Here is a 14,786-nt window from a genome sequence, read left to right as displayed (position 1 = left end):
GACCTGTCCATCTGCCATGTATTTGTTAGTTATAAACATGTCCAGCTTGGTGGCGTTTGTAAAGACATGTCCGGTTCTGGTGTGTTTGACACACCTGGGTCCCTCTTATGTATGTTACAACTAATTATAGCTGAGGAAGCAACAGGTGTTCAGAAGGCTCCTTTAGACCTTATTGATGGTGGCCGACATGACAGTAGGATAGTTTCAGCAGTAATGGATACTGGGTGGGAATGAGCAGTAGATAGAATGGATGGACCAGCTCTTACATCACTGACTAAACATCCAATATAATCACCCGACATTCTGTCTATACCAATGTGTCCTCTATCTAAGTCACATGTCCTGTCTCTACACAAATCTTGTCCTATTTGATAACACCGTGTTATATAACCTTCCTTTTGGTGTCATTGTTGTATGACCTTATGTAATTTCATACAAACACCATGAACCTTAATTACTTCAAAATACTTTGCAAAATAAATTCAAACTTAAATGATATCATGAATGTCCTGACAACTTATTTTAATCTGGCTACATTGATCCCCAGTGAGAGTGTAGTATACATCTAGTATTTTGTAGAGCATGTTTCATTGAACAGAAATCTTCTTTGAAAATGATCTTATCTTAAGGGGCTGCAGAAAACTTTTAAGCGACCTCTTCTTTTGAATAGTTTCATACACTATCCATTGACAGCTAGGTGTTTCTTGTGCAATGTAAGTAGATTTTAGACTAACAATTTGAGTGTTTTGTTATTTTACAGGTGCAGCGTCGTGTCTGAATGTAAGAACCACGACCATGACCTCCACTGGCTGGAGTACAGTGATCAGACCTGTCCAAATATTACACACGTATTCCCAGACAAGATACAGAGGGACTACACCAAAACAACCAAGGTCAGTACACAAATTAGGCCACTGTGACCCTAAATTTGTAAAGTAGGTCACTGCTAGTCACCTACATTTAGTTGGGATTATTTAGTTTCTTTATTGTTCTAAAGATAACTGTACATGTAGTAATTTAGAAATAATCTCTGTTTACATGGGTTGTACATGGTGCACTTTCTCTTTGGATTAACTAGGTCAGCCTGACCTAGATAAAGAAAAACATCACTGGTAAGACAATGTACAATATGGATTAAAGACAGTCGACACACACTCAGAAAAAACAGAAATATGATTTGTGTGTTTTGAAAGGGCTTCACCACAAGCCAAGGAGAATGTTCGTCCTGATTGTTATGTATTTCACTGAGTGAAAATTGCACGGAGGTTGATGGCTAGAGACCTTTGACCAGTATGTCAATTAGCTTGGACAAGAGAATTGGCTTCACTCCATCCTGGATTACTGACCGATGGTTTGGCCGAGGTCTATTGTTGGTGAATGGTAATCTGTCACGGCGGCCATAAGGACCTGTTCATTTGGAAGTAAACACACATTCGTATTCAATCTGTCACAATTTCTATTTCGAATTAGCAGCATTCAACCACAATTGATGGCCATTCATTTGCGAAACCACATGAAGCGATTATAAACAGGAAAATTGTCTTTTGTAATGGTAAAAAAGTCTACCTTTTGCTGAAATGTGTCCAAGTCCTTGTCAGGTTTCCCACCACATGGCTGTCATTTTTTATGGGCAGGGGATGTTTTATGAAAGTACGCCATATTGCTACGTGAATATCAATAAGTCAGAGTTCTAATTGATGGGTAAACAAGTGGATTATAATTTCCTCACTATTAGGTATGGGGGGGGGGGACTTTGATGTTTTGTGTAGCACAGCATCACCTGATGCCTGCTGCCTATATTTTTAAAAAAAGTAGGGGGGGGGGGCATTCATTGCATATACAGTCAAACCTGCCTATCTAGACAGGATGGTCCCTATAGACAAATGGTCTTTATACACAGGTCAAATGGTGTTATAAATTGCCATTTGGAATCTTTAAAAAAGTGGTCTGAACAAGCAGATGGTCTTTATAAAGAGGTGGTCTCTCAGGCAGGTTTGACTGAATAGTATTGTCCTATATAGGGGATTGTGAGTTTGACAGTAGATAGCTAGGTATTAGCTTTGTAGTATGATGTCGTTGGACTTCATTCACTTTTAAAAGTATCATAATCGATCAGACACTGGGAAGACAGTATGGTATATCGACATGGTAATGATATCTTTTAGACTGGTGTTCATACCAGGGAATTAGATACATTTCTGATAAGCAGGTCAGGTTTTTGTAAAATGATGAAAGAGAAATATTGGAGCACTAGCAAGATATAACTGGTTGGTTGTCATCAATTGATATTTGTAACTTAGAAGCTCAACATACACGCTATCAATTTCAAGGTTTAGGTTTTCAGTAAAGGCTTAGTTATACTGAACATTTAGATCATACAAATATCTATTGTATGTCTACTTAGTCTGACACAAGAATAAAGTTTTAGAAAAAAAGATCATTTCTTCTTTAAATTGAATAAAGATACATCAAATCCCTATCCTCGTAACAAATACCTAAAAAAAACAATTGAATCTAGTATAGTTTCTTAACAGCAGCCACCTGCCTTATATATGTAGTACGTTCACATAAACAAACGCATACATCGTTTGTTTTCATTGTTTCTAAATTTATTAGGTCTTTCAGAAGTTTCTATGTTTAGAAATAGCTACTGAACCACTCTTAAAACTGCTAATTGAATCTTCTACAAATGACTAAAAAAACTATAAGATAGTGTCATTCCATCCCAATATACTCGTGCAATACCTACTTACACCTTCAGATTAGTGACATTGTTTTTATTTTCCCTAATTTATGTTGAGATAATTAAAACGTTTGATAGCACAGGATATGAAATCATCACCCGATGAACTGTCATTAACCGTGCCTAGCTAAATGACTACGCTAATCTACACTGTCTTCCCTACACCAGCACCCAGCCTGTGTTTCCTCCACAGAGTTCACAATCATAAGCAATTAGGTGCCATTTTTATTTGAGTAATTCATTTTAATGATACACTTTCAGCGGTGTTTTGCTTTTCATCAACTTTAATTGCTTCTTAAGCTTTACTTTTGAGTTAAAAAATTGATATGTACTTGCTGAGAATTGACATGTGATGTTAAAACAGGATTACAGTTATCTCAGGCACGGGTTAGTGCTCCTTAGTTATAATTAGGGCTCGATCTATTCAGAAGCAATTCAGAAGAGAAAAAAAAAAAAAGAATTGAAATAATGACAAGACAAAAGGAGTTTAACATTGAAAATGGTTTATATGTGAGGCAGTAATTGGTTGATGTTTTCAGTACTGTAGAACTTGGTACTTTGTAATTTCCTTAAATAAAAAGCACATTTCAATTTGAGATGTATTTTGTAGGTATCCTGGGGGTAACTATAGGAGGTATATAGTAACAAAGGGAGATAATCCATGCACCATAGCAGGATTTATTTTAATTGAGATATGAACTAATTGTGTATTGTTTTGGAAAGGTAAATTATCATATGTCGTGTTTATTAGTATCTTGGGCTTACTGGAAAGTTAATTAAAAACAGAATTATTTTATATTTATGCTTTTGTCAAACTTAATTACGCAATAAAATTGAGAGAAAAACAAATACCAATTAAATAGAATTAGATGGGTATCCCAAGAGCTGATGAAACTGCATCAGAGAAAGATTTAACTATACAAGTCTATTTATAGGAACTTGGTGCATCTAAAACAGGTGCTTGATTAAAAACAATTGAATATTTTATTAGGTTGATTCAAGAGTGAGCTACTACATTAATCAACTTTTACATTGAGTCACTTTTTCCATTTGGTTACCATAGTACCAATTACATTTAGGTTTTAATTATTATTCTGATTAACAAATTAATGATTTCTTAGAGTTACAACTGTTACTTTTGAGTTATGAATATACTGCCAATTAACTATTACGTAAAGTTACAAGACCTTAACTCAGTTACCCTTCAAAACACATTTCTACTCTTCTTATTCAATGGCTAGAACAGTTCATTATGAATATTCAGGGGAGATGAGTAAACAAGAAAAAAATAAAGAGAAGGGGGAAAAAGAGAAATAGGGAGAAAAAGACAAGAACTTCACCATAAACTTATAGAAGAAGACTATAAAGCTATAGAGCTTAGATGATTAAGACTTCTGCTATTAACATCACATTTGATGGAAGAGTACTAGGTAAAGTTAATTAGAATTTGGTATTAAATGGTAATAATACAGGAACCATTTAATGTTTCACAAAATATATAATCTTGTGTTTAGAGCAACTGCAGGACTAGAGTGAGAGTTCTTAATTAATCTGTAAAATAACTGAATACCGAAACACACTTTCACATGGAGGATGGTTCAATTGAGAGCAAGAATTTTTCAGACATGGCATGTTTTGGCTGAGAATAGAAATAGACATAAATATACATGGCTATATCAACTAGTGTTTATTTTACATTTTGAACCAATTAGCCTTTCCTTGACGAGACCAGAAAGGTTGAGAGGTTCCAATGAGTGAAACAATAGAACAAAGTGGATTAGCTGAGGAGGTCATAAAAAAGGAACGTTGTATTTTCAGCAGAAGTTGCGTTAAATAGGGTGACATGAAAAGTGGAGTAAATACACACAAATTGATCTTTAGGGACAGCGATGACGTACCGTATGATGGCAGGAACAGTGTGGGTATTTCATTCCCTCATTAGGACAACCAGGTTTATCATCCAGAGTTATTGGCCCTGATAGGTACCAGTGGTTTACTAATTAGCATATTGCACGCTTCGGAAGGTAATTTGATGTACTTTTAGTTTCTATATAGGCCTGTAGCTCTTGTGACAGATGCACTTTAAGGTACAGTGCAGGAAACAGTAGTCAAAATACCATATATGTTAGTGTGGTGGGATAGAACGTTCAGCATTGGAAATGGTAGTCAAACTGCAATATGTTCTGGTTTGGCGAGATGAAGCTATAAAGTCTGTACTTTGAATAAGTAACAAAAACTATATGACTACTTATTTGTTTGATCTGAAATGTAAAATTCTGTTTCTCAGATCTGTCGAAAATAAAGTTAAAATTCAACCTTTGAAGATGTGGGTTTCATTTGTGACACTTGTGGCCATGGTTGACTGGGTCTGTATCTAACAACTTTAACTACTGGTCAGTGTTGGTCAAGATATGTCATGGTTTGGCCACTGGATAGTCATTGGTCAAGAGATATTTGTCATGGTGTGGCCAACGGATGGTCATTAATGGTCAAGAGATGTTTGTCATGGTTCGGCCACTGGATGGTCATTGATGGTCAAAAGATGTTTGTCATGGTTCGGCCACTAGATGGTCATTGATGGTCAAGAGCTGTTTGTCCACCGTGACCTATGGTATGGATCAATGTTGATCAAACACAAGTATGAGGCAGGTTTATGCAAAGTGGCCAAAGTGTTTCCATGGAGTCCATATCAAATCTTTCCATCTTGTCTTCCTGTATTTGTTTGTGATTCTGTGCTCCTCCCGGTCCCCCAGGAACTGTACACAAAGGTTGACAGGATGTTCCTTAGCTCCAAGCCCACAGAATCTGATACAGCTCACCGATGGTTAGGCATACTTGGAACAAATTGGATGGATCATGCCTTTGTTGGACAAAATATAGATCCCACTTATAAAAACACCACAGGCGAACAAAGAATAACTTACTACATGTATTTTTAATTTACTTAAACGATTTAGATATGGAATCCAGAATCCTGTATAGAGATTACTTGCTATCGGGAATGGCATACATGGCCATCATAAAAAGCAGAAATTGGTCCCAATGGAACCGAAATGTTGAGATTCGTATTCTAGGACCGGGAGCTACTATGGATTTTTGTTAGAAATCTGTGTAAATAGTTCCACAGACCTGACAGCTAAAAAACGTATGGGCGAAACTGAGGAGAGATTTTCAGCAAGACCATACAACAATTCAGCATGATAACAACAATAAATTGATTTGTAAATTATATGGCCAAAGTTTATCAGCAGATGAAGGGTGTTTTGCTGTGATTGTTTGAGGGGAACTGTGATTAAGTATACACTTAGCAGTCAGACCGGGTATCAATGTAGAACAATAAAAAGATAGACAGACAGAGAGCTATCCAGCACAAGCTGTTCTGTTAAGACTGTGGTATTATCGCTGATCAATCTGAAATGTTTTTAGGCTAGGTAAGGCAGTTCTTGAGTGAAAGAGAATTAAAATCTTTACTGTTAGATTATTTCCATTATCGTGCTTGTTTTATGTTTCTTAAATCATTAAGCTTTCTCTCAAATTTTCCATTATCTTTCTTGTTATATATTTTTGTAATCATCTATCTTTCTCTGAATTTTATCTACAGCAGTATCCAGCAGCAGTCTAGGACTAAAAAAATACATTTTGTCTTTTATACATTAGCATACCTTGATTTCAAAGATTTATTTTTTTATCTTTTCAGTTGACTTTGAGCATTTCCAACCTGCCGATGTTCAGTGGAGATTTTAAGTGTGCTTTTATCCGAGAGAACATCCGAGTGCTGACTCCCGCCAACCTGACTCATGCCACACGGGTGATCACATGTAGCACTCCACCGTCCAATAGGATACCACCGTTTCCACAAGGAGCAGGTAAAGTTCTAAAAATAAATGTGTAAAACCCCTTCCCTTTCACCTGATTGGTTGGTTTCTATCTGGAGTAGTGAAGTTCTAAAAATTAATCTGTGAAACACCCCCAATCCCACCTGATTGGTCAATTTTCAACTGGAGTAAGTTAAGTTCTAAATATTAACCTGTAAATCCCAGTCCTCTTTCCCGATTGGTTGGTTTTTATCTGGAGTAAGTAAAGTTCTAAATATAAACCTGTAAAACTCCATCTTACCTGATAGGGCAGTTTCCACCTGTAGTAAAGTTTTATATTTGTTTAGATAAAATCTGTATTTATCACCCGATTAGAAAACCATTGTCAGAGATTACATTAGAATGGCGACTTGCATTGTTTATGATGATAACCCTTTCCCATTGGAAGTGCCTTCATCTGTTAACAGCTGTCTAGGGGTACCGCTTCATTAGGGCCAGCACTGATATTTATTACAGAATTATTTCAAACAAAAAATTAAAAGTTTTACTGCTTCCTGTTCAATCTTCATTTCCACTTTTCCCTTCGGATGTTCTGAATTGTCTTTAAAGAAAAAACTGCAAAGTACAAATTCTATGATTTATCAAGCTGATTTTGAACTTTCTTTACGCTTTGTTTTGATTTCCTTGACAGCCACCAAGGTTGTAAATTAAATTGTACTTCCTGCGAATGATATATGGCAAATTACTAGTGAAACCCTGACATCTAGGTAGCAAGTACAAACAACATTACATGACCATAGCTGTTAATAGGACGTTAATTAATCAAACAAACAAACAAACAACATTGTCATAACGTTTAATTGTTTGATATGGTGATTGCTATTTCAATAGAGATTGGAAGATTTACTTTAAAGACGAAAATGTTTTCAAAGTGGGAGGGGGGTAGTCATTGTGGTCAAATGAAATACTTGAAGTGTATTTGTGATGTTACTGGTTTCACACTTCATTGAATTCTGAGAGGTGTACTGGAAAACCAGAATATTTTCTGGATAATTGGTTTTTTGTTCACAAGCCATTTAATTTCTCAACACACATCCTCTTGTGAAGTAAGGCAGGCTGATGAAGCCTGCTATAAAGCTCCTTACTCTTTTGTTGGGGATAGAATATCAGTTGAGTGAGGAACTCTTTTGTAACAGGGAGGTAGAATTTCATTTTCTTGGTGTAACAGGTGTGACTTTTGACCTGCATGTTATGCATTATTGTTTCTGAGTCAACTTTGACCCTACAAAGTTGTAACCTGTTGCTGATAGTATAGAGTGGCAAAGGGATATACCTGCAGCATCGTTAAGGCAACAGATCGCTGCCATAAACATGCTTTGAAATTTTAGTTTTGTCAAGTTTCTTTGAATTAATCTTCCTGATATTCACTGATAAACTTTTATCAGTTTTACAACCATTTCATTTACATCATGTCTGCTTGTAAGTCACCTGACTCCTCCAGTATCGGTGCGATGTGAGTAGAATTTCCTGGTGTTCAGAGTGATTGTAATACTACTCAGAGCAGGTGGGAATGGCTATTGTTGTACACAGATGTCATAAAAGTATAACATTTAATATAATGCTAGTTTGAAACATTGTATGCCCAAGAAAAGTAGTTGCATGGTCATTAATTTGACCTCCAAATCAAATGGCCCTTTATAGTAGTGTGCGTGTGAGGTGAGATAGCGATCGATGTCGTATCAGTAACTACGCACAGTATTGTCCAGTTGTCGGGTAGAAATCTAACGACACGTGCTACACTGTCGTGAAATCTGTGAAGTTGACTATTGTATTAAACATTAGTGGACTGAGTTTATAATGCATCCTGATAAAAATCTCTACGCTGTTACAAAAGTCAAATAAGATTGTGGGCAGATAACTCTGGATGATATGTTGTTCTAACCAGGATGTTTGAGTGTGACACGGAAATTAATCTGGATTAGATGGTGGTAATATTCTCAGGTGTGCATTTCACAGGTATTTCTATCTCGTTAGGTATTAAATGGCAATGTTCACGTCATAAAACAAACAATCACCCCAGAGATTTTAATGGTTTAGTAATTGGTGCGATATGATGTAAGATTTGCATCATCGCTACAATGGTGGCGTTACCTATATTAGTCACATGATTACACAGGACATGGGGTCGTTACCTGTATTATTGGAGTCTCATCCCTCGTGTCAATGCATCTGTCCATTAGTGTACATTTCATCAATCAAAAATGTCAGTGAGTCTCAGAGGTATTATGGGTAGGACAAAGCAGGTGTAATATTGCAGTCATCCTTTGTTGGATTATGCGAGAAGTCAAATGATAGGTTTTGTAATGATACATGGTCATTCAAATAGCATAGCTCATTGTCAATACGATTTATCACATGCTGTGATATGAAGGTCAAGGTCATCACTGACAAGCATCTTTCCCAAGGTCAAGGCTATCACAATGGTCAGACAAGGTCATTCCTTTACTGACCACACTCCACCTAAGGTCAGACAAGGTCATTGACCTACTCAATCCAAGGTCAGGAAAGTTTATTATTGACCTACATCCTATACATGGTCAGAAAAGGACAGTCCACTGACCAAATTCCACCCATGGCCAGACAAGGCCATTATGTTGTTTTAACATCAAAACCCATTGTCAGAAAAAATTATTCCTGAAAAAGCCCATGTTGAGTTAAGTCAAGGTCATTTTAGTTTTAGCCAAGGTCGACAGGTATCTCTATAATTTAAGTGGATTCGTGGGTCAAGCTCATTTATCACTTACTTATGTACCAAAGCAATATGAAGGGGGCCGTTTAATAGGGATTGTCATGAAATATAGATTAGTCTGTTTTACATATTCATTGAGTGTCTGTCCATGTGTTAATGGGACTATCATTGTTGTAAAATGATGGACACGGATCATTTGAATTTTTTGTTTGTTCCAGAAGTTATAAACTAGCACACATGATAGCGATGCCATTTCAGTTGTCAAAACTCTCAGAAATTTTGTTTATTTATGGTTAATTATTGTAGCCTGGTTCGTGTGATTGTCACAGCTCTTGTTGTGTACCTAATCCCAGGGTAATTACCCTAATGATGGAGGGATTCTAGTTTATTGTAGAACACTTCTGCCGCTAGCTTCTATTTTTTTCCTAACATGCCCCATCAGATGTCATTAGACTGAGTGGGTTTTTGGGATTAGTTTTGATGTGCTATGATTGGTTATCAGGGGTTACTTGTTCTAACATAAAATCTTGTCATTAGGATCCGTATGCGGCCCGGCGCATGTGGATAAAATATGGTAATTAGGGCCCCGTATATGACGCTTCACATGTTGCATGTCCGAAGTACTGTCATGGCAGAATGTCCTTGCAGTCCTGCCAACTCACGGGAAATAAATGTCCCTTATAATACCAATGTGTCAAAGGAATTGATCAGCGTGAGTTATACCTGAAGTTTTAAAGCATGGGAATAAAGTTACGAAGGCTGAGAGTATAATAATTAAAGGAAACCATTTCATACTTTTATGACAATGAGTCAGAATCTCTATATTATCTTTTGCATTAGATTTTTGACAGATTTTTCTCATATAAATAACTCGAATGTAATTAAATCTTATTTAAAGCTCAAAATCGAGAGATTGTACATTTTGCTAGATATTAAATGCACCATTTGATGAGTTCTATGAAGATAATTATAGTGTAAACAGAAATATAGTTATCAATATATTCCCAACCCTTACATAGTGTAAGGTTAAATTGTGATAGGGTTGGTAATGATCTAATTAGTTTAGACCGAGCTAAATGACATTAGAATGAACTGGAGTTAGGCAAACCGATTAAACAATACTACAGCTAGGCAGGTAGATATTTTCAAAAAACAGTGCAGAATGCTAGAGTTAGGCAAACAGATTGAAATGATGCTAAGCTGAAAAAATGGAACTAGACTTAGGTATATATGAATGGATTATACTAGGGTAAGAATTGATTTTAGGAGCTTAGGGTCAGCTTGGATAGATAGACTTACATGACCAATATTAGGAGTGATGTTGTTAGGTGGAAATTTCTTTAGACAGGTCGGTCTCAAGTTAGGCAGATATGTTAGATATATCGTCCTTTGGAGATTTGGAACGTTTGGTCCCAGTGACAATTGATGGCTGACTCAGGTCTTCTGGGAGACAATGCCAAAACAAATAACAATTGGTGATCTTCAATCAATCATTTAAAGGATTAAGTAGGATGTATTTTATGTATTGATTATTAATTTTAGGATGTAGAGTGGAATTCCTCCGCGTATTCCAATGTCAAAATTCTATCAACCAAAATCCCTCATGAATTTTGATGTCAAATTTCAATAGCTTGAAATCTCATGTGAACTTTAATGTCAAATTTAATCACCTGAAATCCTGGAAGATTTGAAACTGTACCAAGCGGGTGGATCATCGATGTCTCTTAAAATTTTGATAGGTGAGGGTTGATATTATCTATGAAGAATGTAAACCTCAGGAAACCTTTTTGAAGTCTTGAATTTAGTCTTCAATAATGTTTCTAGTAAAAATTTGAATGAAGATTTCCTATGTAATTACAGATATTCTATGACCTACATAATTTCATTCGTTGATACATCAGTATTGATAAGGACAAGGACTTTGTATTTCTGTTTATATTGTGATAGTTCTGGTGCCCTCATAGGTCACCGTTTCCAATGGCAAACGGACACAGTAACAGAAGGCAACAGAAAGCTTTGAGAATCACAGTGTCTTCAGCTATAGTGGTCGCCAATAAGATTTAATGGGTAGATTTCCTCTGCTCTCTGGGCAGGTTGTTTTAACAGGACATTTGATTTCTCTCTCTCAAATTAATGGCTTCATCTCCTCTTTGTCACAGGGGCGTTTACGCCGTAATTATCATGTCCGAGGCCCCAGTAAATAACAGTCATTGGGTCCTTCCTGCACTGCGGATCAGGACCGCCGCTCTTTAGCATTGGCACTGCTGATCTAGACATGAAATTTTCTGGCATGTTAATGATGTAATGTGAAGCAACCCCTCCCTTCCGTTTAAGGGTGCTTCGATCTGTCTCGGATAGGTTACAGCACAGACGCAGACGTCACCAAGTCTCTTGCATCTCATGACGGTTCCGTTTTCGTCCAGTATTAGAACGGCCATAAAGGACACGCCATGAGTCCACCCTCTTCTGACATTTGGTGGCGTAATATTCTAACAGGATCGTGGTGGATGTTTTACGACATTAATTAGCCAGGGTAATAATAGTCATTGAAAATATTCCGTCTTATTTTATATCTTCCTATGTGAGAGGAAATAGATTGACAAAACAACGTCCTTATCTCTGAATCGTACAGTGCAACTGTCATTTGTGTCATTGGTTTGAGAACATGATGTGATGCTGGCCGTTGCCAATGGTAACATGGTACTCTCTAAGAGACCATTGCGGCACCTTCATGACTAGCGCCCTCTATATTCAATGTCAAAGTATGGGTTAGTAGTTTAACACCTGACGAGATCTAATGTCCTGGGATCCCTACCAAACACCAAAGTGCGATAATCTTTATTTCTTTTTGCCTTTATTGAGAAAGGTAGTGTTACATACACACCAACGGTATTGTCACTAGAAGGTGTGAATCACAACACCATATAAAACCACTTTAACAGACGGCAACACTATCTGGTCGGAATGGGAGATAAAAAATATTGGAAAGCTAGTGTCGGGTTACGACAAATTCACAACCGCCACCACTTAGAGTCACGAGGCAGTCATCAAAAATATTATTCATAATTGATTTCATGCAAATGTCTAGATAGAAATGCTAAATATTGATGACATCTTTGAAAAAAGGTGGATGTATTCTGATATGGTAGTGTAACTACTGTTGTCAGATATCACCATTGGTGAGTGGTACATACAATGGTGATATAGACATGTGTCACTCTGATGGGAGGAAAGTCACTAGGATATTATATGTAACTGATCCTGAAATCGACCTATATCTAAACCTCATGACCATACATCATTTCATCATAACCTGACAGATTTACAACAATGTTGATGATGATGTCATTTCTGCTTCGGCTTCTCTAAATTCGTCATTCATTTCAATTAGAAAACTAATAGCTTCCTGTGTTATGGAGTAAGGCATATATATACTGGCATAAAGAAAGTTGATGTCCTATCATGATATGGGGTGGGGAACATATAGTATAATATATGACTGTTTCGTCCCGTTCTATTTCATCTCATTCTAGTTTGTAATGAAAGCAGCAGCATTTGTGTCTTAAAGGCCTTTCTTTTAAAAAAAATCCCTTAATTCTGCAGAATTTAAAAAGGACAAAATCTGCAAATAATTCACATGTCATCAAGGAGATAGTGTCCATGTCAGCACATCTCAACAAAAAAACACTTTTCAATAGATAAACACCTCCTTGAGGATTCGGATGGAACGGTACTTGATAGAGGTGTATTCGAGTCAAATAGGATGGAATAGTACTTAGGTTTCCATGAGACTGAGAGCTGAGAATGCAGACCCACTTACGATAGAGACTTTGTAATGAGAGTATAAGTCATTAAGATTATACCATATTACTAACACGATCATCTTTTGGCTGTTAAACATGATACAAACAATCTGGTGTTTCCTGTGATATAGACAGTGTTATGATACAGTCATTATAAGGTATCATTTGGTACATATGATGTGGGTATTATGTTTTTACAGACAATGTGGTTTTATTGTGTTATAAAGACATTGTTGGCCTCTTTGGTTGGTCATTTACTTTTTCCATATAAAATGCATGTCCTACCTAAAATATTGATTCACTGACTTATTTGTCAGGAGACATTAACACAGTGTCAAATGCCATTGTTTCATTTTTTAGCTCACCTGGCCGAAAGGGCCGGTGAGCTTATGTCATGGCGCAATGTCCTTCGTCTGTCCGTCCGTCCGTCAACATTTCATTTAAATCGCTACTAGTCAACGAGTGCTGCAAGGATTGTAACTAAATTTGGCCACAAACAGCTTTGGGGGAAGGGGAACAGAACTTGTATAAATTTAAAATCATAATACAATTAGGCAATATTTGTGGGGGGCAGGAGGGGTGGGGCCCAATAGGGGAATTAGAGGTAAATATTCACAAATTCCTTCAGAAAAGAAACAATGGACCTGTATTCAGAACATTACTTGGTATTACAAACCAGGTGAGTGATACAGGCCCTCTGGGCCTCTTGTTAATCATTGATCTATTGCAAACAAGAAAACATTATTTCCCCTTAAAGCCATATTTGGTATATCGGTGTCCAGGTTGCTTAATCTTGCTATTATATAGCATCACTTGTGGGCACATTCAATAAAACTTCAACTTGACTTTGACATGAATGACCTGGCACATGTTTTGTTTCTGTAGATATTTGTTTCTGATATCTGTAATTAATCAGAGGGTTTATTTTTTGTTGTAGATCATGTGGTTATGCAGCTGTCAGTCCTGATGAACAACACAGAATTTGTATCTACTAACTTTACTGTTTTTGACTGCGCTATCCACACCAAAGATGCGTAAGTATTAGTTAAACATTGTAAACAATGATAAGTCTGCAAGAATTCATTTTACATCTAAAAAATATTCTTCAAGAAAAGTGTTCTGTCTTTGCATATTACAGAGTTATCTCCCTTGTGGGAAAGTATCAATTATTTTGTGAGCAAACTTCTGGTTGTCTCTCTGAAAATTATAAAAAGTTAAGCTGAAAACGCATAAAGTCACAATCAGAATCTACCCACAAGGGCAGATAACTCGGTAATATACATTGACGTAATTGTTGGTAAATTAAAACTAGGAGGAATTTATACTTGTAGAGCACTAAATATTGTAGGTTGTGAAACATCTGAAATCTCTGTTGGGGGAAATCATGGCCTTAACTTAAACACACAGTGAAAGCATCATTGCTCTATTTTAGATGTGAAAAAAAGTGTTTTTGGAAATTCCAACTTTCCATATCTTCAAAGTGGTTTATTGGGGGCAGATTGCCAAGGCGATTGTTGTTAGGTTGTAGTGTATCTCCACTGCCAGGAGAGTTCCAAAATGGCTCGAGGATGAGCTTTCATCAGATCCTGAAAACATACTTTATTTATTAATGTAATGTGCATGTATTCCGTGCTTGGGCTTGTAAAACTTCCAACACATTAGCTTGCATAACAAGT

The 14,786-nt window shown here is 36.6% G+C and overlaps 1 protein-coding gene across 7 annotated transcripts in view; it reads left to right on the top strand.

Annotated features, from left to right (window-relative positions):
- The window catches only part of LOC138336959 (plexin-A4-like), a 179,108-nt gene that overhangs the window by 130,974 nt on the left and 33,348 nt on the right, over positions 1 to 14,786 (top strand). For all 7 annotated transcript variants that reach the window (XM_069286607.1, XM_069286601.1, XM_069286602.1 and 4 more), the window contains 3 exons: positions 761 to 893; positions 6,441 to 6,609; positions 14,048 to 14,144. In XM_069286607.1, the coding sequence (XP_069142708.1) occupies positions 761 to 893; positions 6,441 to 6,609; positions 14,048 to 14,144 (399 nt within the window). The remainder of the gene's footprint in view (positions 1 to 760; positions 894 to 6,440; positions 6,610 to 14,047; positions 14,145 to 14,786) is intronic.

This window comes from Argopecten irradians, chromosome 12 (genome assembly GCF_041381155.1).
Source record: "Argopecten irradians isolate NY chromosome 12, Ai_NY, whole genome shotgun sequence".
In the NCBI taxonomy this organism is placed as follows: domain Eukaryota; kingdom Metazoa; phylum Mollusca; class Bivalvia; order Pectinida; family Pectinidae; genus Argopecten; species Argopecten irradians.
The sequence above is the reverse complement of the archived record's forward strand: the minus strand, read 5'-3'. Positions and strand labels throughout refer to the sequence as shown.